General features: G+C 38.8%; 1 protein-coding gene across 6 annotated transcripts in view; it reads left to right on the top strand.

Moving 5' to 3' along the window:
- AFF1 (ALF transcription elongation factor 1) overlaps nucleotides 1–23,831 on the top strand; it is a 203,901-nt gene that overhangs the window by 62,216 nt on the left and 117,854 nt on the right. For 2 of the 6 annotated variants that reach the window (XM_073237329.1, XM_037021129.2), the window contains exon 1: nucleotides 4,655–5,648. The exons of 3 other annotated variants lie outside the window; for them this stretch is intronic. Coding sequence is in view for 1 of the 3 variants with exons in the window: in XM_017641147.3 (XP_017496636.3) it covers nucleotides 5,632–5,648 (17 nt within the window). In the remaining 2 variants the exon portion in view is untranslated. Of the gene's footprint in view, nucleotides 1–4,636; nucleotides 5,649–23,831 lie in introns of those variants that run through there. One more of the 6 variants, XM_017641147.3, reaches the window with a different exon arrangement.

The raw sequence follows: 23,831 nt of genomic DNA, 5'->3' as shown, positions 1-23,831 counted from the left end.
TCCACAAGTGCAGACTGAGAGATCAATGACGTTTTCTAGTATTTAATTTTGGATCCTGGATGTATGAGCAGAAAGAAATATAAAAGGAGCTGTGGTCACTGTCCCCACTCACCCTCCACCCAAACAGAGCAGTATCTTGGAAGTCTGCAGAGGAGCGTTTCAAGGAAGGTGGTCCCTGGCTTCGCAAAGGATGCAGAATTTTGACTGCAATGGCACAAGCAATCAAATAATGTAATATTAGATTATAATCCAAAGGATAGAATAAATATCCGTGAGTCCATACTGATATCAGTAAATGATTGAATAAATTCAAATGGAGAAGCAAATCTTAATAAGTGGAGAAGAATTCCATTAATAAATGGAGAAGAATTCCAGTCATGTGTATATAGATGCTACCACCCCTGCAGGAAGTGAACTGCAATTTTCTCCTTCCCTAGAAGGAGAGAACAAACAAATAACATCAGACAAACCCAAAAGGGAGATATTCTGCAGGACACCCGGCCTGAACTCCTCAAAACTGTCAAGGTTACGAAAAATGAAGAAGGACAAAGAAACTGTCAGTCGGTGTCATGTGTGATAGATACCCTGGGTTGGTTCTTGGAACTGAAAGAGGACATTAATAAGAAAACCTGGTGAAATTAAAGCCTGGTGAAGTAAAGGGAAAGCCTGAATTTGGAAATTCAGGCTTAATTCATAGTAAGATACCAAAGTTGCCTTCTCAGTTTTGACAAATGTCAAATAGTACTATCATTTGTGAAAATGGGGAAACTTGCCGGGGGAGGTAAACGAAAAATTTTTTGCAACTTTTCTGTACATCTAGAATTATTCCAAAATAGAAAGAGTATTGAAGATAAAAAGAGAGAGTGTCTGTGTTGAGATGGAGTATTGGGGAAACTTGAACTTGTTTGTAGGCTGAGAATAAGTAACTGGTATGGATGGGCAGGAGTGTTGGGGAGGGGAAGGCGAGAGGTTTTAGCAATGCATAAATAATAGACATGAAGAAAAGAAGTAGAGAAAAGGATTTTACTTAGTGAAGAAAGAGCTGATGTTGGGTAGTAATCTTTAAACATTTTATGTACCCCCAAACATGAATGTTGAAAAAGTTTTGTCTACATTCTCAATCTTGTCGTCTCAGTTATATAAGAGAAAATCTTCCATCTTATTTCATAATTCTAACACAGAGCTGGATAGGTAAGACATGGGCCAGGTTGGTTACCTGGATGTCTGTAATGAGCCACCCAACAATATTTCTTGATTTGAGCTCAGAGAGTCTTCTACCTGAATTGTTCCTTTGTGGCCTCAGAGGTATTTCTACCCTGGAGTAATGTACTCTTTTAAGATTGGTTTGGGATGAATGAGAGGCCTGCTTTTCTTGTTCAAGGAGGGAAAGACAAGTGGGAAGTAAAAGGAAAGCCTGAATTTGGAAATGAAGGACCTTAGAAATAGATTTACTTAAAACCGTTGTCCTCATACTTCTTGGGCATCTCCATGTACCCCCAGTTTGAAGACTGTAGGTAGAAGATCTGGAAGGTAGGGAGTAAACTTAGGAGTAGTTTCTGGGAAGTGGGTTTCCTCAGAACAGTGAGGGGAGGTCTGCTTTGTGTTGAGGTCCCAGCTGAAGCAGGAGCCAGTTCATTTCCAGTGGTGCTTTTTACACAGTTTTCCCTGCTCGCTCTGCCCTCTGGGTCCTGCTCGTCCTTTTTCTTCTTTGTCTCTCCTCCCTTTTTCTGTGTCTGGTTTATTTGATATTTTCTAGTGGCAACCTTGAGCACCCTTCTTCCTAAGAGGAGGTTTTGCAGTGTCCAATGAAAGAACATACCATTGAAAGGAAGTAGCAGTTCTTAGGAGATTTGACCTATGTAATGTTTAGATCAAAAATGCTATTAAAGAGTAGAGTCATTGAATGACTAGTGTGGACCAAATGGATGAGGTATTAAGGCAAGGTTAAGGCAACCTGTCTAAAATATGTTTAAGGTGTTAGAAAGATCTGCCTTCTATTTCTTAAATTAAAAAATGTTTTAAAACATAAATACATATTTTTAAACATCTATCTATATTTTGTCAAATGATGGGGCACTTAGGAGGTCACTCTGCTTTCAGTCTCGAATAACAGTGTCTAGCGTACATCTGTGACTTTCCTTAGATGTGCTACATACACCATGTATTGCCACTCCACGTATGTACGTGTCATTTACAAAGCTCATTAATTTAAAGAGCTAATAAAAAGGTACTCTGGTGATTCAGGTAGCCATTTAGATCATAAAATAGCCTGTTTCACTCACCTTATAAATTCTGCCTCATTTAATATGTACCTTACTCTTTTTGGTTTTAACATACTTAGTCAGCATAGGATTAATGAATTCAGGAAATGTAGAACTGATTCTCATATTCTCACTGTACAGAGAAACTTGTTATTTTTGGTGTATAGATGATATTTGATGTCATGTAACATCTTCCCATTGTTTTCTTTAGAAATTCTTCACCCTACTAGGCAATCAATTACTACAACAGCTCTATGTTTTAAAAAGGGCAGTGAAGATTAACAAGTGGTGAAACTTTCCCCAATATTTGTGTAGTAACTTGGGTGTTAGCTGGTCAAGTTTGAGTATTCTCTAGGGCCCAGAGATTCTTCACCTGAAGTCTGGGGCCTCAGGGGCTTCCTGAGTGGACCTCAAGGGGGGGATCATGAACCACATCAAAGTATAACACATATTGTGTTGTATTATAATACAAATAACACCAGAACACAAATACTTTTGTCTGTATTTGTACTTTGTTTCCTTGCTACTGTTGCAGAAATATTAACAGTAGTTGTAACCCAGACTCCAGGTGATTTGACCCTATTTTGCTAAAGCTGATGTAAGTGCTAAAAGGTTACATGGCAATAGCTATAATAATATCCCCTTTAAGAGAAGCCATGAAGGGTGTGGAGAGGTGAGGGAGACCTGGAAGTATTAAAAAATGACATGGAATAATTTTGCATGCCAGAATTACTGAGGACCCCAAAGAATTTTTGTATATGTGGGTTGTTTATCTGTTGATACTATATTAAAGTTAAAATTGAAATTTAAAATATTAAGTTGTCTAAGATAATAACAAGCCAATAAACAACATTTTTATTTAAGAAAGATTTCCAAAATAAAAATTTTAGGAATGACATTATTTTACATTTATGCAAATTTCATTACAGTCTAACTTAATAGAAAACCAGCTGGATTCTCACATCTGCTTTTGTATTCTGTTGGAATGTTGTTTTGGTTGAAGTCTATGAAGATACAGCATATCACAGAAAAAGGAAGGAGTATTTTTAATACTTTCTTTGACATTATACCAAAACTCCTCAAGTCAAAGTTTCTTAAAGGTTAATTGCAATGTGGAATGTGAAATGTATCATTGAGCTTTTTTTAAAAAACAAACAAACTGATACGTAAGAGTCCATCCGTCTGTCTTAAACTCTGAATGAATCTTTTACTCATGCATGATTTTGTATTTTTAAAAATATACTGGTCATTAAGTTACGCAGATCTTCTAAAATCACATTCCTTACTATCCTCATTTCAGAAAAGTTTTCAGAATTGGGAAGCTGTCAAGTTCACAATGGCAGACAAAAAGTTTCTAAAATGCTTAAAAGTTCAAATTTTACATTGGCAATAAATAGTATAGTTGTTTTTCTTCAAGAAATAGACTTAAACTTTGTTCATTTTTGAGAAAAATGACTGTCAAATACCCATCAGAATAACTACAGTCCACCAATTGTTCAAGTAAAAATGGTAGTACATGAAAAGACAGCTAGTTCAGCTTGCAACTCAATTACATAAGTGCTGTTTTCTACTAGACAGATTGTACTGCGCTCTCCCAACAGCAGAGTGCTTTGTGTGTGCTTCCCATTCTGTCACAAATAACACCAGAAAGACCTGTACTCAAGGGTGAAGACTTAATAAAAGTAGTAATTCCTACTGCTTGCTTCATTAAAGACATTGGAAAGGAACTGAGGGGGAAAATTTAACTGCTAATGTGTGCTGGTGAAGAAATGCAATTCCATTTGCTATCACTGCCTTGCAAATGATGCTAAGGCGCCAGCAGTTTCCCAACAATTGCTTCTGCACCATCAGTGTAAATGTCAGCACAGTGAAAAAGACAAATAATGTCTTTGTGTTACTCTAAAAATAGTTTTGCCCTCTGAGGTCTTGGGGGACTCCCAGGAGTCCTGTAAGCACACTTTAAGAAACACTGATGGAGATGCATCGGACTTTCTGTCCCCCCCCACCCCCCACCCCCTTCCAGCAGTTTATTTTTCATGCCAGATGTGGACATGTATGTATTCCATGTTTTCTTAGTAATACAGTCTGGAGTATTTCTTTTTGAGATGGGCAACATTTTCATGATTCTAGGTAGAGTGGGGGAGTCCACAAGGTTGGCATCATTCAGCATTCATTGAAGTTTCCAGCTCCTACAGGGTGCTGCTGGTCCCCCATGAGATGCTGAAACACACCCTCTCCCCACCTCTAGCCACCAAAGTTTTTTTTTTTTCCAGCTTTAGGCACAGTTTAAATTTAAATGCCTTCCCTGCTTCCCTTTAGGAGGACACAGTTTCGTTTGCACTCCCTATAGTGTTTACTATATTGTTGGTTTGCATCCTCACGAATTAAAAGAAAACTTGCCAGTTACTTAATTATTTTAGGGACCAAAATATATGTTTCCTTTGTACTCTGCGTGTTGTGCAAAAAAGGGAGGGCGTTTTGCAAGTGTTTTTGTTTCAGTGTAATGAAATCAAAACTGAAAGCGAACAAAATAAAACCAGTGTGCGTTAGTTAAACGTTTAGTGACTGCAAGCACTGGAATGTTCAAAAGGTGTACCGAATGGGGTTTACTGCTGCGGTTTTATGCCTTTCTCACTGTAGCCTCTTGGGGTATGATATTCGACAAATATTCAAATTGGAGCTGGAGTTATGAGCGGCCAAGTAGTGTGTGTTTGTATATCGTTAAAAACTGGCAAGGGAGCGCTAGCCAGGAGCCTGCAGGCGGGGCTCGGTGGCCAACGCGCGAGATGGGAGCTGGGCTGCGTCGGCGCCCAGACTCGCGCCCCCGCCCGGCGCAGCCTCAGGCTCGGGTCGGACGAGCGCTGTGCCCATTTAAGGAGGCGGGTCGTACCACCACAACTTTCCGGACAGGGGGGACTCGAGCAGCCTCGGACAACATTGAGTGAGCCAAAAGACGATTTCCTTTCCCTTCTAAATTTTGGCCCGAGTTCCAGAGTTGCTCGGTGGAGCGGTGTGCTGGTGGGCTTTGGGGGTGGGCGCCTTTGATTTCCCTTCTCCGAAACCGCCCTGAAGGATCTCACTCGCTCTGAGTTCGGACGCGACGCTCCCCGGCCTCGTCCAAAGTGTAGTTGGCCTGCGGAGGCCCCAGTGCCCGGATGTCGATCAGGCTTAGTAGGAGCCAATGCGCTCGGAGCCCGAGGCTGCGCTGAGGACGCCCAGGCTCCGGAGCAGGTAGTCCGGTAATATCGGGGAGTCGCTCCGGGGAAACGTCCCCGCCCGGCCCCGGCAAATGGTGAGCGCGGCGCTGGCAGACGGGCCGCGGGTTGAAGGCTCTGATGGACCGAAGACCTTGAGCTCTGTGAACTGAATTATGGCAGCCCAGTCAAGGTAAGCCAGGCACCGAGAGAAACTTTTAAAATACGTTAGTGGCTTCGGGGGATTGAGGGTTGCGGCGGGGGTGGGGGGCAGGGTTGGTGTGCTGCGAAGACCGGCAGGAAGCAGCTTTGTCATTGCTTTCTCATCGTTTCTGATGCTGTGGTTCATTATTGGTCAGATAAAAAAAAAAAAACAGTTTGGAGAACATATTAGGCCATTTCTGTAGAGGAGAGAGAGAGGGATTGAGTTAAAAATAAGGTTAAAGTTAAGTTTCTGGCCTCTTCCAAAAACAACTATTATTTTCAGAGAAATTAAGTTGATTTAACATGTATGCCTTTGCCCAAATTTTCAGTTAGTTTCTTTGTGCACCCCCCTTTGATTCTCCTGATTTTGTTGTTAATATCTGGAGCAGAATTTTAGAAATCAGTCAGTGTGAAACAGTTCGCCTTGGAGAAGGTGGTTGAGAATTTGCCAGGAGTGACTGAAAATTTTTCTGCTAAACTGTACAATTCCACATAAAACGGCGCAGCTTGCATGAATCTGCTGAGCAGGCAAAGACCGGGAATGTACCCGGGCTGGTGGAAGGAGAGGATCATGAACGGCAGTTGGCTGTCAGAGGAACCGCTATCGGACCAACCTTAAGCTCTGACTTTACATGGTGTGTTACTTTTTCGGTAATGAGTCTTAAAAGAGTGATGACAAAGCATTAGTGATTAATATGCGATTCAAGCTGTTGTGTGTGATTTCTTTTTAGTTGTGACAGCTAAGGGAAATGTATATATTCTTTTTTACTCTCGGCTCTACTAGAAAGCAGTTTGGTGTCATATTTAAAATAATAGGGCTCTTCAAATTGATATTTAATGTAGTATACCGATTTGGGTACATCTTGGAAGGCCAAACACATCTCAGGTCTGCAGACAGACCTAGATGGATCACTGAGTGAAACAGATCTTGTAATGTTGAAGTTTGGGCTAAATGAGACTTTGAAATTTTTTCCTAAGAGATAGAGCTTTCTAAAAGGAAAATAACTTATTTTTATAGCGCACTATTTATATGCTACTTGCTCAATGTAGTTAATCCCCTACCTCCATTTTATTCGCTGTTGTGAAAAAGTTCTTAAGGTACTTCTTCTAAAAAAGGAGTTCTTAACTTGGGGCCAAATAAGAAAACTTGGGTGAGAAAGGGAAGTTGCATTTTGTTTCCTAACCTTTCCTGATATTTACATGCTTAAGGGTCCATGGCATAAACCTTGGATTTAGATACCTTCATCTAGGCAATTAAGTAAATGCAATCTAAGAGAGCTCAGTAATACAGAGCTGAGATTTGAACTCAGGTGTGAGTGTTTTCAATGCCTGAGCCCTTAAACTAAGAATAAAATGAGATACTAGCTAAATTGAGTATGGCTGTGTGCCAGGCACAGCTGCCTTAATTAAATTACCTCTTTGACTCTTCTCAGTCACTTAAGGAGGTAAGTATTAGTATTTTTTTACCTTGGTAGTTAAAGGAACTGAGACCCAGCCAGGCTGTTTCTTGCCTGAGGTCACACAGATAGAGTAATGCCTGGCCCCTGAGCTGCTTTGCAGCATTTCCTTACTGCAGGACTGTTTCTTTAATGCTGAGGTAAGATGTTAAAAGGGAGCTGCAAAACCTCAGTGTAAGTGTACCAAAAGCAATTTCTGCTGCTTTGCTACAAGGTGAAAAAATGTGAGTTATCGTAATGGTGGTTCAACTTGCCAGTAGCTGAAATAGGAAGACTATGTATTCTGCTCTTCCACCTGGCCTGCAGACATACTCTTGAACTAGGAACAAAGCTACAAGGCCATGATGTCTGTTGTTTTCTTGGCCTGCATAATGGGGAGTATTTCTCACAAGTTGTAAATGTCCACTTTCTTCAGTACATCTGGAATGTTGTACAAGCTCATTTAAACATTGCATTTTATGGGAGAGTAAGAAACCTTTGAGATTCCAGGAGAAAATATATGGAGAAGATAGATATTTTGGATTTCAGAGAAACTTTAAAGGTGGGCCAAGTTGCCCTAAGTAATGCTAAGGGAAACTGAGCCATCACCTATGATATGTGATCTAGAGTAGTAAGTTTTTGTCCATGTGCCACACACAGTTATATTTTTGTTCTTAAAACAGTTAGTTTAGATTATTGGACTCACTTGGACCTAAAGATCCATAGCTCAGTTCTAACCACAGTCATTTTATTGTCCACTCTTTAAATAATTTGATTTTTTTAGTATAAGAGGTAGATGAAGGAATTCCAATGAAGGGGGGGACCTTGCAGCACTGATGAAGGAATACATGAGCTAGCCGTGGCACTTTTCTCTCATTCTTTGACATTGCTTGTAAGGTCACGTTTTTCTTCTGATATTGATGGGTGGTGTATGACCAATTTTTCATGTGAATGGTGTAGGCAGTGTATTCCTTGTCCATAGTCAGCTCCTTAGAGAAAGATATTGTCCACATTTTTAAAGCCAGAAGTATGTTGAGTAAGGAGGTATTTTTTGGCTTTTAAACTCTTGTAATTGAGATTGCACATTCCTCTCCCTCATTTTAAAAACTGAAAGTAGGAAGTTGGTTATTTTGTTTTATTTCTTCTAGAAGCGGAAGACATTTATCAAATGAAAGGTAAATTGTCTAAGTTTTAAAAATTAGATTTTTGGTCAACAGTTTGAAAAAATTGGATATTTGGTTTGAGTTATCAGAGTTGTGGAGAAAGGCAGTCACTTAGAAATGCACATTAGTTAAAGGAGGGCATATGATATGCCTCAGCTCTCAGATCAGTGTGTGCCTATTTGCAATCTCTAAGCCAGACAGATAAATAGACTACACTTTCTTCTGGGAATTATAACACTTAGTTTATTTCATGATAAATTGTTGCAGACCATGGCTTTAGTTTCAAATTCTGATCTAAAGCACACAGAGACTATACAGAAGTATACAACCTGGCAATGCCCCTCTTGAGACCAGTAAGCCTATGATAGAGGAGGGGTGGAATCCCAACAGTTGGTAGATCTATTCCTTTTCTATGAGGATTAGCTTGCTTTATTTATATTGACTAGTGTGTTGACGGATAAAATAGAAAGGAGGGCTTTGTCTTGTTCCCATCTCCGCCACCTCCCTCAAGTGAGGCAATCCCTGGATCCTAGAAAGGAGGATATACTTACCCTCGACCACATCAGGGATTTGCCAGTTTAGGAACGCACCTTGTGCTACTGTAGAAGCCCTGGGGGAGAGTGTTCAGGTGGAGCTGGGGAGTTGGGCTGCTGCTTTGGGAGAGTAACACCTGGTGGCTGAGCACATCTCAAAGCACTTTGAGACAAACTGCAAAAGGAAATCAGGTTTAGTCAACTCTCCCAGTTTTTTTTGTTTTTGTTTGAATTTGACTAATCTTAATGACATTTTAAAAGAAAAATAAAGCAGAGTCAGATTGTTCCCAAGATGATTCTTACAGAAGCCAGTTTTGTGGCTCTCTTTGACTGTGGTGAGGAAAGTTGACCAGTATAGAGCCAATTTTGCTCCATCCTTTGCCCCCATCCCTGACTCATGACCTACTGATTACCTTGGAAAGAAAATTCATGAAAGCAAAAAGGGTCTGAGTAAATATGAAAGAAGAATGCTATAGCATTTTGGAAAGTACAGTTGAAGGAAATGATTTTAAGAGTAAAATAGTTTATGCAGTATTTTGACTCAGTGAATGTCTTCATTTTTTCCCTGTGACACCACTGTAAACAGTGTCCTTGACAGAAGAGAAACACAGACAGGTCTCTTAAATTATCTCCTCCTAGTTCATCCTGTGAGCCAGCTGAGCTTCCTGACTCACAGACTGGAGCTCTTTCCATGATAGAGACGCAAGGAGGATTGAGTCATTTTTTTAGTCATCTGGTTTATGGGCATGTTCTTTGGCAAAATTAACATAAGAGATCTCTTGAGAGATTTAGGGTATTCAGTATTCTACCATGAAAAGGTTTTCATAGCTGGAAGTATACTCTTGAAAATGGAATTTAGTCAATGCTGCATTTAAGTAAGCAATTAAATTTTAAATATATTCAGTAATGAAAAATGTTACCTTGATCATGAATAAAAGAAATCTACCCTCTTAAACCGGTACTGTCATTTGTTTATTTTGAGTATCCAAATCTATGTATTACCTAATAGCTATAAAATGGAGACATTGTAAAGCCTGATTAATAACTTCATTACTACTTTGAGAGTACAACTTGATTGTTTCTAAATGTATAAACTTAGTTTTCTGTTAGTTGAAGTGGTTAATTTCTATTAACTGAAGCATATCATATGCTTTCCAAAATGGGCAAATGAACTTAGTTCCAACAGCTCCTGATCTTCTAAAAAGAAAAGTCCTCTATCTATGTGAGTTGCAGTGGGAAGGACAACAAACAACAGGGCATATTCTGGTTTTCCCTCCTTGCTACTTGGAAATATAGCACCTTTAGTACAGAGTTTCTTGTCTCGGAAGCAGACTTGGGTATCATAATCTCTGTTGTGGTTTGGTTACATTCTGTTGATAGATGGTGTGTGCATAACTTCTATATAGTATAAATGATTACCTATCCTTTTTACTTAAGGGTAAATAAAATTGGGGGAGACCTACAGTTGTAGTTTTTAGTTCTGCTTCATATTGTTCTTAATTCATTTTTTCATGAATATAACATTCATGTGTGCAAAATAATACAGCAGGTAGAATGCACAGTAACATCTTCCTCAAGTATAAGTATCTATCAAAGGAAGTTTAGTTTTAGACCTTAAGAGGAAAAATAATATTTATAACTTTTGGTGTTAATGCCCTGGAGACCCAAAAGTAAAAATTAACTTTTATGTCTTTTTGTGTTTGGCAGTGATGAGTGTTGGCAATCCTTCCCCTGTGCAAACTTTTCCCTTTTCCTATCTCGCCACAGGGAGTTAAAGCTTAACCTGATGGCCACAAAGCCAGCCGACTTAATATCCTGAAAGTCTTGTTTTCTGATAAACATCTGTTTTCTTGTATTGGTTTATTGGCTTTGTTTTTAAATTAACCAGATTGAATGCCTATCAAATTCTTAAGGCTATTACTCAAAGCAGAAATTTAGTGTACTATTTAATATAGTAAGAGGAAAGCCCAGTAGTGACACCTTTCCAAAGAAACTGAAGCAAACAGAAGGGGGAAAATACATTGTACTTCCATTGACACTTAAATTGTCTATTTTGGTATTTGCACATATTTCCAAAGTGCACCCACCGTTTGACCACTTTCTACAAATACCAAGAATTGTTCTTTCATAATGGCTCATATGATGCTGAATGCTTAGAGAACTGTAGGCCACATGATCTCTTTGTTTGGGTGTACTGGGGAGAGTTAAGGGTGTGACTTTTGAGTCACTGGCTTGCCTTTATTTTACCCAAAATGATCTTCTTGCCCTTCTTTTCAGTGTTGCTTACTGCTGGGTTGACAGTTAAACAAAAGCAGATTATTTTAAGGGCATTGTGGTCTTACTAAGTTCAAGGTTCTCAAACTTGATTGGAAACAAGAATCACCATGAGCACTTGTTAACGTTTTCCCCCCAAAAGATTCTCACTGGGCAGATCCAGGGTGGGGAGTCCTGCTGGCTCTGAAGCCAGAGGACCACTTCACACCCTTTGTGAAATGGGGTGTGTGAGACGGAAAGATCATATAAACTGTATCATGAAATATTATTACATTTTGACTTAACATGTGCTCATCTATACACATTTTCCCCCCTTCTGTTGAAATAGACAAGAGGTTGGTAGAGAAGGTAGATAGAGGAACCTGAGTTTATATACCTATTGCAAACTGTATTAGTCCAGAATCACCATTTTTTTTTTTTTTTTTAAAGGAAGGTTTCAAGAAGTTAAAGCCATGCCCAATATTTGATCATGTAGTATTTCCCCAAGAATTGTTTCCTAAGGACCTGGATATTTAGTTTGCCCTTCCCATCCACTCTGGGTTCCCTCCCAAAACTAACTCATGCTCTACTACACACACCTGTTTATCAGGTGGCAGTTGATTTTGTTCCCAGGAAATCAGTTATATCCACACTTTATGAAACTGAAATAAAAGTTTGTTGGGTTTTTTTTTTTTCAAACAAAAGTATTGTCTAAGTGTAATGTTGAACAAATAATGTTCAACAAAAATTTCTGCATGGGACTTCTACTGGGAAGTAAATGTTAAAATTATAGCAGATTTCAGTTCCTGTAACAAAATTCAGGAAACACTTTCTGGTATGTGGGTGTCATAACTTTTCAATTCTTGGAACTTTCCTTCAGGAAACTGCCCTCGCAAAACCAGAGCAGTCAATAAAACATGAAACACAATTCACAAACTGTCCTGCAGTGTAATTAAATTTTGATTTGATGCATGTGTTTTTATGGTCGTGCTAGAGCTGAAACTCACATGACTTTCATCCTGGATAATGTGCATCTGGATAACTTGTTAAATTGCTTCCCCCATTCTCTTTGCTTTAAAAATACAGGTGTATCTGATTTTACTCTGGATGTGAATTTATGGAAAGTGGTATAAAATTCATCAGTTAACCATTATTTTGTATGAAAGTATGAGACGTGTTTCCTCCTCAGCTTTGTGAAGATTACATATTTTTGTCTCATGATTGACAAGTTAATAGTTTTACCTTAAACATTCTAAGATGGCCTATCTAGTAAGTTATAGCTTTAGGTACCTAAAGTTTTAGTCCACTATATTATAAAAATCAATATAATTTGAGTCACAATACTTTTTTTTTTAAGGGAGCACATAACCTCTCACTAGGTTAATATGCTAAGTTTTGAATGGTTTTTAAAAATTGATTTAAAAGGATATTTATTGGTATGAAGTTCTGGACAGTAATACATGGCTGGCTAAAGCTCTCATTTTATGTTTTTCAAGTAACTTTGACCTAACAATGATATGTTTAGGAATCACTGTTTTTCTGTTTTTCTTTTATACTGTATCTCCCTTTCCCCTTCCATTCCTCCTTAAGAGTTAAACCATCTGTGTGCCAACTCTCCATTTTAAAAAAGCTGTGTAAATACAAACTTTGTACCACGTGGAAAAACTTAGGCAGCAGCATTCACTAACACTAGCATAGTGGAAGGATAGGATGAATCCCTGTACGTTACCTTTGTTTCAAAATAGGAGTTCTGCCTGAAAACGTTGAAAGGAATAAAGAGATTAGTGTTGTCTGCCTGCCATGTCACTTGGTTTTAGTATAATTCAAAGTAAACAAATTAAACTTAGGTTTTTTATTTAAATAGGAACTCTGCCCAGAAGACAAAAAGCCCTAGATTGGAAATCAACAAAAGATTGAATTTAATAATTTCTATCATTTTGATGATAGTATGAGGTTTTTATGTTTATTTTTTAATTTACTTTTTATTGAAGTATCATTGATACACAATCTTGTATTGGTTTCACATATGCAACACAATGGTTCAACAGTGACTCATATTATTAATCCTCATCCACCACTAGTGCAGTTACTATCTGTCAACATAGGAAGATGTTAGAGAATCATTGGCTATATTTTCCATGCTGCACTACTATCCTATGGGGCTTTACTTCAACTCTCATGACAGGGACCTAGTCTTACAAACAAACATTTTTCTAATTTTTGCAGTCATGTTTTTCTAAGAATGAAGAAAAGTCATTAGGTTTACTTACTGCAGAGTTTAATTTGTAGGCTTTTAAAGATCATGGCAGTTCTCATGATAAGCCTAGAATAAAATTTGATTTTTTTCCCTAGGTCACCCATATTTTGACACCTCTGAGGGTACTGGTATTGTCCCTTATTTTAGTGAAATACAAGCTTCACTCCTGCTTGGTCTTTTGGTAATTTGTTAAATGACCTTTCCTCTTTCCTCTTTTTCTTTTTTTTTCTTCTTTCTTTCGGAAGGGGTGGCAGTAGTTAGCTTTAACCAAGGTACATTCATTATCAGATCTTTTATCTCCTATTACTTCTCATTTTAGTCTAAGTTTTTTTGAGGTATTTTTAACAAGTCATGAAGGTTGCTCATTTCAAGTGTATAATTCAATGACTTTTATTTACTGAGTGATGTTAGAAGTTTTTATCCCCCAGCCTCTGTATGATCCCTTATGCCCACTTATAGGTAATTCGTGTTACCAGTACCATGCAAACATTGATCTACTTTGTTTGTGTAAAATTGCCTTTTTCGGGTACTTAATGTTCATGAAATCTTGTATTTTCTTATATCTGGCTTTTTCACTCCCATTATTTTTTGAGGTTCATTTAAGGCAGAGCATGGGTCGGTAGTTCTGGCCTTCGACTTGCTGAATAGTATTCTATTCTCTGGATATGATAGACTGTTTCAGTGTGATTTTCTTTTGAGGGGTGTGTGTGTGTGTGTCCTATTGTAAATACTATTAGGATTTGCATGCAAGTCTTTGCATAGCCATGTTTTTCTTTTCCTTGGCCACATACTTTGGAGTGGAATTGCTGGGTCCTGTGATAGGTTTATGCTTAACTTTTTGGGAAACTACCAAACTGTTTTCCAAACTACATATATGCCCCTCCTAGTTCGTGTTTAAATTGATCTAATTCAGTCACCTTCTGGCAAGTTACTATCTTCATAGTCAGTTGGGCTGTGAAAGTAGGTTCTGAGATCTGATCAGTTTTGCATTTGATTGTTAGAAAATAATGTCTTTTAAATGTATACATGACTTAAAAACAACTTTTATTTTCTCAATCACTTATAGTATTTTTTAAATTGGACTTTCTGATGAAGAAACATATCAAGGAATGTTTAAAGAAAATTGAGTTAAAATTTAAAGCATCAGTGCATGCTGTTGTCGAAATAGCAAAGGAAACTCCCAATGCACAGCTCATAAACCCCTCAAATAGCAAAAATATAATTATTAAATATAAACCCTCCATTTTACAACTGCAAAGTAGCCCTAAACTTTGTTATTTCAATGTGCTTTCTTAATAACATTCAGGCAAAAATTAGCTGTTCTCATTCATTACAGCCTCACATGCAGAGAGATAAGTTATCTAAGTGAAGCTTCTGGAAATTATCATTACAACTTGGGTCCTGCCAGGGGTAGGTGGTGACCATGTGCCTTCAATCGGTGGTGTGCTCCAAACATCAGGAAAAGATAGATCTTTTTTATGAACAAAAATGTTCTATGAAATGCTCTGAAATTACTTTAGCTGCATATGTGCTGGTAGTGAAAGTGAATAATCTTTTCAGCAATTTCTTGCTTTTCTGTAAAAAGCTGTGAGGCCCTGGTTGTCCTACCTGGCTGCCTTCAGTGAGTCTGCCCAATGTGCTTCTTACACTTTGGGGCCTCAGTACTTTATGACATGCTACGAAGTTCACTGTTTCTGGGTGTTAATTTACCTACTTGAAGATTCTGTCGGTGTTAATAGCTTTATGACTGTGGTCAGTGCACACAGATGAACAGTGCTGTTTAATATGAGGTGCCCATGTCAGTACAGACAGATGTCTCATTGCTCTCCAGCCGCAGTGTGTGCAATCTCTAAGCTGGTTCCAATAGTGTCTCCCTCCCCAAAAGGAGAGGAGGTTATAGTTTGGTGGGGGAAACAGACAAAAAATAAGCAAACAATCTGGCCTATAAAACAAGTGTAAACTGTGTTAAGTACTGTGACAAAGAACGAACACAGATGGGCGCTGTGACAGAGAGTAATGGAGTACGGGGGATTTGGCCTCAGTGGGCCATGAGAACCTCTGAGGAAAAGCAAGTCATGACATGTTAGAATTAATTGTCCTTTGAGAATGTACATGGAAATGAGTGATGGTGGTGGGACGGATGGCATTTTTTAACAGGGCAAATATGATTTTAGGAAATAAATGTATTTGGCAGTTTCTCAAAATTTGTTTTTGTGGATTAATTCTACCAAAACTTGGCCCAGTGTAGGGGTTTTTTTTTTAAATGAAAGGAAAATGAGTTTCATTGCAATTTAACTTGAACCTTAAAAATGAGAAACTGTATTTTCTAAGAATTCACTGCAATTGGTGCATAAATATAAACAAGTTAAACATGTGGAAACATGTGGAAGAGAAATTTTAGAGAGGACATTTTTATAACTTAATGTAGGAAAGTCATCAGATATGGAATACGATAGAGAAGTCCCAGCTCAGTGGGTGCAGTGCAGGGAAGAAAGTGAACGTTTAGGCGGTAAGGAGGGTATTTAGCTTGGCTATTAAATACAAAAGTTAATTTACAAAACAACCTTTCATGCATGTGAGCGACTGCTATGCTATGGGAAGTTGGGTGAAAAATGACCTCCATCTCTGCCAAAAACTGATTGTGAAAAAATAATTTATATATGTTAGGAGCTTTAAGCAAAGGCCAGAGGTAACTTTCTCACTGATGATAAACATGGAAACAGTAGAAGGTGGTGTTCTTTTAGTGTATTTACAAATAGAAAATAGGTAATCTTCTACTTTGGATATTTTAGGAAGTAGCAGGTGGTTTAAGTACCTTTTTCTTTTTGTTAAATGTTTTAATTTGTCAGAGCACTTTCAAATCAATTTTTTAATTTTTTTTTTTTTTTTTTTTTTTTTTTTTGAGAGGGCATCTCTCATATTTATTGATCAAATGGTTGTTAACAACAATAAAATTCAGTATAGGGGGGTCAATGCTCAATGTACAATCATTAATCCATCTCAAGCCTAATTCTCGTCAGTCTCCAATCTTCTGAAGCATAACGAACAAGTTCTTACATGGTGAACGAATTCTTACAGAGTGAATAAATTCTTACATGGTGAACAGTACAAGGGCAGTCATCACAGAAACTTTCGGTTTTGATCATGCAATATGACCTATAAACCATCAGGTCAAATATGAATATTCATTTGATTTTTGTACTTGATTTATATGTTGATCCCACATTTCTCCTATTATTATTATTATTTTTATTTTTAATAAAATGCTGAAGTGGTAGGTAGATGCAAGATAAAGGTAGAAAACATAGTTTAGTGCTGTAAGAAGGCAAATGTAGATGATCAGATGATCAGGTGTGTGCCTATGGACTAAGTATTAATCCAGGCTAGACAAGGGCAGCAAGACATCCACGGATGCAGAAGATTTCTCTCAAAGCAGGGGGGGTGAGGTTCTGAGCCTCACCTCTGTTGATCCCCAAATTCTCACCTGATGGCCCCCCTGCGACTGTGCCTGTCTTAGGTTGTTCCTCCCTTGAGGAATCTTACCCGTCTCTGGCTAACCAGTCATCTTCCGGGGCCATACAGGGAAATGTAAAGTTGGTAAGTGAGAGAGAAGCCATATTGTTTGCAAAGGTTAGCTTTTTACTTCTTTGCAGATTTATGCCCTGTGGCTTCTATGCCCAGCACTTGTCTCGAGGTATCTTTACCACCTGGAGGAATTATGATACTCGGTAAATTCGATATGAGGCATGAATTCTATTTAAAGTTTGTAATTAGGAAGGAAGAAGAAAAGCTATAGATGTAGCATATGAAGGAAACTTGGGAGGATTGATTATTTCTTTGACATATCTTCTTGTATAGTACCTTAAGTATGTATAGGTTTTAAACTACTAACTAATTTGCACACACATATTGACATAATAGGAATACGGTGACATAAACAAAGCAAATCTATAATTACCAGCCATCTCCAGTGAAGCCAAGAAAACCATTTAGGCACCCTAGGCATTTGTGAAAATTTATCTATGATATGATGGATATTTTCCAACTGTACTTGAACCATCAGACAAATTAAAGCAGCCCATTTCTGGGATCTGTTCACATCCCATATGTTCTTTTAACCATAGATAGTCTATAGTCATGAGATTTTGGGGTGCTACAACTTGCACCCCTCCCAACTCCTGGTTGAGTTCCAACAGTACAGATCCAGTCAAATTCGTTGTCTCACTGTATGCACATGCCAGCCTAGACATCTCCCTCCTCCTTCTCATGGCAAGTCCAGGAGATGGTGGGCTGGATGTAGCCACAACCGCAGCATCGTCCGGATCCCTGTGGAGGCTTTTTGATGATCATCCCCCGGCACGAGTCCTCCAGAGAGTGCTGATGCCGGAAGCTCCTCCTCATATCGTATCTTAGTTCATTTTCTGGGTATCCAAGCTAGGCCTTGATCTTCTGCGTAGAAACAAACAGACCCTTTGCCCACACTTTGACATGCCCTCTATACCACTGTGCAGAACTCATTGGAGGTCAGCACACAGTAACTGCTTTTTTTTTTTTTTTTAATTAAGAGAAAGGAATATTATCAGAAAAGAGTACCTCCATAGCTGATCATCTGACACCCTTTAAGTGATCAACATTAAGGATATTTAAAGCATGCGTTGATCTTTGATTTACCAATAGTTTTATCCTGTTAAGGAGTAATCCCCCTTTTCTTTCTTTCTTTCTTTTTTTTTTTTTAAATTTTTAATCTACACTTACCTGAAGAATACTATGTTTACTATGCTCTCCCCTATATCAGGTCCCCCCTAACAACCACATTACGGTTACTATCCATCAGCTTAGCAAAATGTTGTAGAGTCACTACTTGTCCTCTCTGTGTTGTGCAGCCCACCCTCCCCTTTCTCCCTCCCCCCCATGCATGCTAATCTTAATACCCCCCTTCTTCTTCCCCCCCCTTATCCCTCCCTGCCCACCCATCCTCCCCAGTTCCTTTCCCTTTGGTACCTGTTAGTCCATTTTTGGGTTCTGTAATTCTGCTGCTGTTTTGTTCCTTCAGTTTTTCCTTTGTTCCTATACTCCTCAGATGAGTGAAATCATTTGGTATTTCTCTTTCTCCGCTTGGCTTATTTCACTGAGCATAATACTCTCCAGCTCCATCCATGTTGCTGCAAATGGTTGGATTTTTCCACTTCTTATGGCTGAGTAGTATTCCATTGTGTATATGTACCACATCTTCTTTATCCATTCATCTACAGATGGACATTTAGGTTGCTTCCAATTCTTGGCTATTGTAAATAGTGCTGCGATAAACATAGGAGTGCATCTGTCTTTCTCAAACTTGATTGCTGCGTTCTTAGGGTAAATTCCTAGGAGTGGAATTCCTGGGTCAAATGGTAGGTCTGTTTTGAGCATTTTGATGCACCTCCATACTGCTTTCCACAATGGTTGAACTAATTTACATTCCCACCAGCAGTGTAGGAGGGTTCCCCTTTCTCCACAGCCTCGCCAACATTTGTTGTTGTTTGTCTTTTGGATGGCAGCTATCCTTACTGGTGTGAGGTGATACCTCATTGTAGTTTTAATTTGCATTTCTCTGATAATTAGCGATGTGGAGCATCTTTTCATGTGTCTCTTGGCCATCTGTATTTCTTTTTTGGAGAACTGTCTGTTCAGTTCCTCTGCCCATTTTTTAATTGGGTTATTTGTTTTTTGTTTGTTGAGGCGTGTGAGCTCTTTATATATTCTGGACGTCAAGCCTTTATCAGATCTGTCATTTTCAAATATATTCTCCCATACTGTAGGGTTCCTTTTTGTTCTATTGATGGTGTCTTTCGCTGTACAGAAGCTTTTCAGCTTAATGTAGTCCCACTTGCTCATTTTTGCTGTTGTTTTCCTTGCCCGGGGAGATATGTTCAAGAAGAGATCACTCATGTTTATGTCTAAGAGGTTTTTGCCTATGTTTTTTTCCAAGAGTTTAATGGTTTCGTGACTTACATTCAGGTCTTTGATCCATTTTGAGTTTACCTTTGTATATGGGGTTAGACAATGGTCCAGCTTCATTCTCCTACATGTAGCTGTCCAGTTTTGCCAGCACCATCTGTTGAAGAGACTGTCATTTTGCCATTGTATGTCCATGGCTCCTTTATCAAATATTAATTGACCATATATGTTTGGGTTAATTTCTGGGGTCTCTAATCTGTTCCACTGGTCTATGGCTCTGTTCTTGTGCCAGTACCAAATTGTCTTGATTACTATGGCTTTGTAGTAGAGCTTGAAGTTGGGGAGTGAGATCCCCCCTACTTTATTCTTCTTTTTCAGGATTGCTTTGGCTATTCGGGGTCTTTGGTGTTTCCATATGAATTTTTGAATTATTTGTTCCAATTCATTGAAGAATGTTGCTGGTAATTTGAGAGGGATTGCATCAAATTTGTATATTGCTTTCGGCAGGATGGCCATTTTGACGATATTAATTCTTCCTAGCCATGAGCATGGGATGAGTTTCCATTTATTAGTGTCCCCTTTAATTTCTCTTAAGAGTGACTTGTAGTTTTCAGAGTATAAGTCTTTCACTTCCTTGGTTAGGTTTATTCCTAGGTATTTTATTCTTTTTGATGCAATGGTGAATGGAATTGTTTTCCTGATTTCTCTTTCTATTGATTCGTTGTTAGTGTATAGGAAAGCTACAGATTTCTGTGTGTTGATTTTGTATCCTGCAACTTTGCTGTATTCCGATATCAGTTCTAGTAGTTTTGGAGTGGAGTCTTTAGGGTTTTTTATGTACAGTATCATATCATCTGCAAATAGTGACAGTTTAACTTCTTCTTTACCAATCTGGATTCCTTGTATTTCTTTGTTTTGTCTGATTGCCGTGGCTAGGACCTCCAGTACTATGTTAAATAACAGTGGGGAGAGTGGGCATCCCTGTCTGGTTCCCGATCTCAGTGGAAATGCTTTCAGCTTCTCGCTGTTCAGTATAATGCTGGCTGTGGGTTTATCATATATGGCCTTTATTATGTTGAGGTACTTGCCCTCTATTCCCATTTTGCTGAGAGTTTTTATCATGAATGGATGTTGAATTTTGTCAAATGCTTTTTCAGCATCTATGGAGATGATCATGTGGTTTTTGTCTTTCTTTTTGTTGATGTGGTGGATGATGTTGATGGATTTTCGAATGTTGTACCATCCTTGCATCCCTGGGATGAACCCCACTTGGTCATGGTGTATGATCCTTTTGATATACTGTTGAATTCTGTTTGCTAATATTTTATTGAGTATTTTTGCATCTACGTTCATCAGGGATATTGGTCTGTAATTTTCTTTTTTGGTGGGGTCTTTGCCTGGTTTTGGTATTAGGGTGATGTTGGCTTCATAGAATGAGTTTGGGAGTATTCCCTCTTCTTCTATTTTGTGGAACACTTTAAGGAGAATGGGTATTATGTCTTCTCTGTGTGTCTGATAAAATTCCGAGGTAAATCCGTCCGGCCCCGGGGTTTTGTTCTTGGGTAGTTTTTTGATTACTGTTTCAATTTCTTTGCTTGTAATTGGTTTGTTTAACTTTTGTGTTTCTTCCTTGGTCAGTCTTGGGAGGTTGTATTTTTCTAGGAAGTTGTCCATTTCTTCTAGGTTTTCCAGCTTGTTGGCATATAGGTTTTCATAGTAGTCTTTAATAATTCTTTGTATTTCTGTGGAGTCTGTCGTGATTTTTCCATTCTCATTTCTGATTATGTTGATTTGTGTTGACTCTCTTTTTCTCTTAATAAGTTGGGCTAGAGGCTTATCTATTTTGTTTATTTTCTCAAAGAACCAGCTCTTGGTTTCGTTGATTTTTGCTATTGTTTTATTCTTCTCAATTTTGTTTATTTCTTCTCTGATCTTTATTATGTCCCTCCTTCTGCTGACTTTAGGCCTCATTTGTTCTTCTTTTTCCAGTTTTAATAATTGTGATGTTAGACTATTCATTTGGGATTGTTCTTCCTTCTTCAAGTGTGCCTGGATTGCTATATACTTTCCTCTTAAGACTGCTTTCGCTGCATCCCACAGAAGTTGGGGCTTAGTGTTGTTGTTGTCATTTGTTTCTATATATTCCTTGATCTCTATTTTGATTTGTTCATTGATCCATTGATTATTTAGTAGCATGTTGTTAAGCCTCCATGTGTTTGTGAGCCTTTTTGTTTTCTTTGTAGAATTTATTTCTACTTTCATACCTTTGTGGTCTGAAAAATTGGTTGGTAGAATTTCAATATTGTGGAATTTACTGAGGCTCTTTTTGTGAGCTAGTATGTGGTCTATTCTGGAGAATGTTCCATGTGCACTTGAGAAGAATGTATATCCTGTTGCTTTTGGATGTAAAGTTCTATAGATGTCTATTAGGTCCATCTGTTCTAGTGTGTTGTTCAGTGCCTGTGTGTCTTTACTTATTTTCTGCCCGGTGGATCTATCCTTTGGGGTGAGTGGTGTGTTGAAGTCTCCTACAATGAATGCATTGCAGTCTATTTCCCTCTTTAGTTCTGTTAGTATTTGCTTCACATATGCTGGTGCTCCTGTATTGGGTGCATATATATTTAGAATGGTTATATCCTCTTGTTGGACTAAGCCCTTTATCATTATGTAGTGGCCTTCTTTATCTCTTGTTACTTTCTTTGTTTTGAAGTCTATTTTGTCTGATATTAGTACTGCAACCCCTGCTTTCTTCTCACTGTTGTTTGCCTGAAATATGTTTTTCCATCCCTTGACTTTTAGTCTATGCTTATCTTTGGGTTTAAGGTGAGTTTCTTGTAAGCAGCATATAGATGGGTCTTGCTTTTTTATCCATTCTATTACTCTATGTCTTTTGATTGGTGCATTAAGTCCATTTACATTTAGGGTGACTATTGAGAGATATGTACTTATTGCCATTGCAGGCTTTAGATTCGTGGTTACCAAAGGTTCAAGGTTAGCTTCTTTAGTATCTTACTGCCTAACTTAGCTCGCTTATTGAGCTGTTATATACACTGTCTGGAGAGTCTTTTCTTCTCTCCCTTCTTATTCCTCCTCCTCCCTTCTTCATATGTTGTGTGTTTTGTTCTGTGCTCTTTTTAGGGGTGCTCCCATCTAGAGCAGTCCCTGTAGGATGCCCTGTAGAGGTGGTTTGTGGGAAGCAAATTCCCTCAGCTTTTGCTTGTCTGGGAATTGTTTGATCCCACCATCATATTTAAATGATAGTCGTGCTGGATACAGTATCCTTGGTTCAAGGCCCTTCTGTTTCATTGCATTAAGTATATCATGCCATTCTCTTCTGGCCTGTAGGGTTTCTGTTGAGAAGTCTGATGTTAGCCTGATTGGTTTTCCTTTATAGGTGACCTTTTTCTCTCTAGCTGCCTTTAAAACTCTTTCCTTGTCCTTGATCCTTGCCATTTTAATTATTATGTGTCTTGGTGTTGTCCTCCTTGGATCCTTTCTGTTGGGGGTTCTGTATAATTCCATGGTCTGTTCGATTATTTCCTCCCCCAGTTTGGGGAAGTTTTCAGCAATTATTTCTTCAAAGACACTTTCTATCCCTTTTCCTCTTTCTTCCTCTTCTGGTATCCCTATAATACGAATGTTTTTCCTTTTGTATTGGTCACATATTTCTCTTAGTGTTGTTTCATTCCTGGAGATCCTTTTATCTCTCTCTATGTCAGCTTCTATACGTTCCTGTTCTCTGGCTTCTATTCCTTCAATGGCCTCTTGCATCTTATCCATTCTGCTTATAAATCCTTCCAGGGATTGTTTCACTTCTGTGATCTCTTTCCTGACATCTGTGATCTCCTTCCGGACTTCATCCCACTGCTCTTGCATTTTTCTCTGCATCTCATCCCACTGCTCTTGCATTTTTCTCTGCATCTCATCCCATTGCTCTTGCATTTTTTTCTGCATCTCTGTCAGCATGTTCATGATTTTTATTTTGAATTCTTTTTCAGGAGGACTAGTTAGGTCTGTCTCCTTCTCAGGTGTTGTCTCTGTGATCTTTGTCTGCCTGTAGTTTTGCCTTTTCATGGTGATAGAGATAGTCTGCAGAGCTGGTACAAGTGACCGCTGGAAGAGCTTCCCTTCTTGTTGGTTTGTAGCCTTTTCCTGGGAGAATAGCGACCTCTAGTGGCTTGTGCTGGGCAGCTGTGCGCAGACAGGGCTTCTGCTTCCTGCCCAGTTGCTTTGGGGTTTATCTCCACTGTTGCTGTGGGCTTGGCCTGGCTGGGGCTGTTCCTCCAAAATGGTGGAGCCCCGTTAGAGGGGGAGCAGCCAGGAGACTATTTATCTCCGTAAGGGGCCTCTGTGCTCCCTGCTGCCCAGGGGGTTAGAGTGCCCAGAGATCCCCAGATTCCCTGCTTCTGGTCTAAGTGACCTGTCCTGCCCCTTTAAGATTTCCAAAAAGCACTCTCCAAACCAAAACAACAACAGCAACAATGAGAGAGGGAACAGAAAGGAAAAAAAAAAGAAAAAACACGCGATTTTTTTTTTTTTTTCCTCAGGTGCCGGTCCCAGGCACCCGCGCACTGGTCCTGCTGCCCTGTCTCC

The sequence above is a fragment of the Manis javanica genome, chromosome 5 (genome assembly GCF_040802235.1).
Source record: "Manis javanica isolate MJ-LG chromosome 5, MJ_LKY, whole genome shotgun sequence".
NCBI classification, from domain to species: domain Eukaryota; kingdom Metazoa; phylum Chordata; class Mammalia; order Pholidota; family Manidae; genus Manis; species Manis javanica.
Note: the sequence above shows the minus strand (reverse complement) of the source record. Positions and strands in the feature narration are given on the sequence as shown.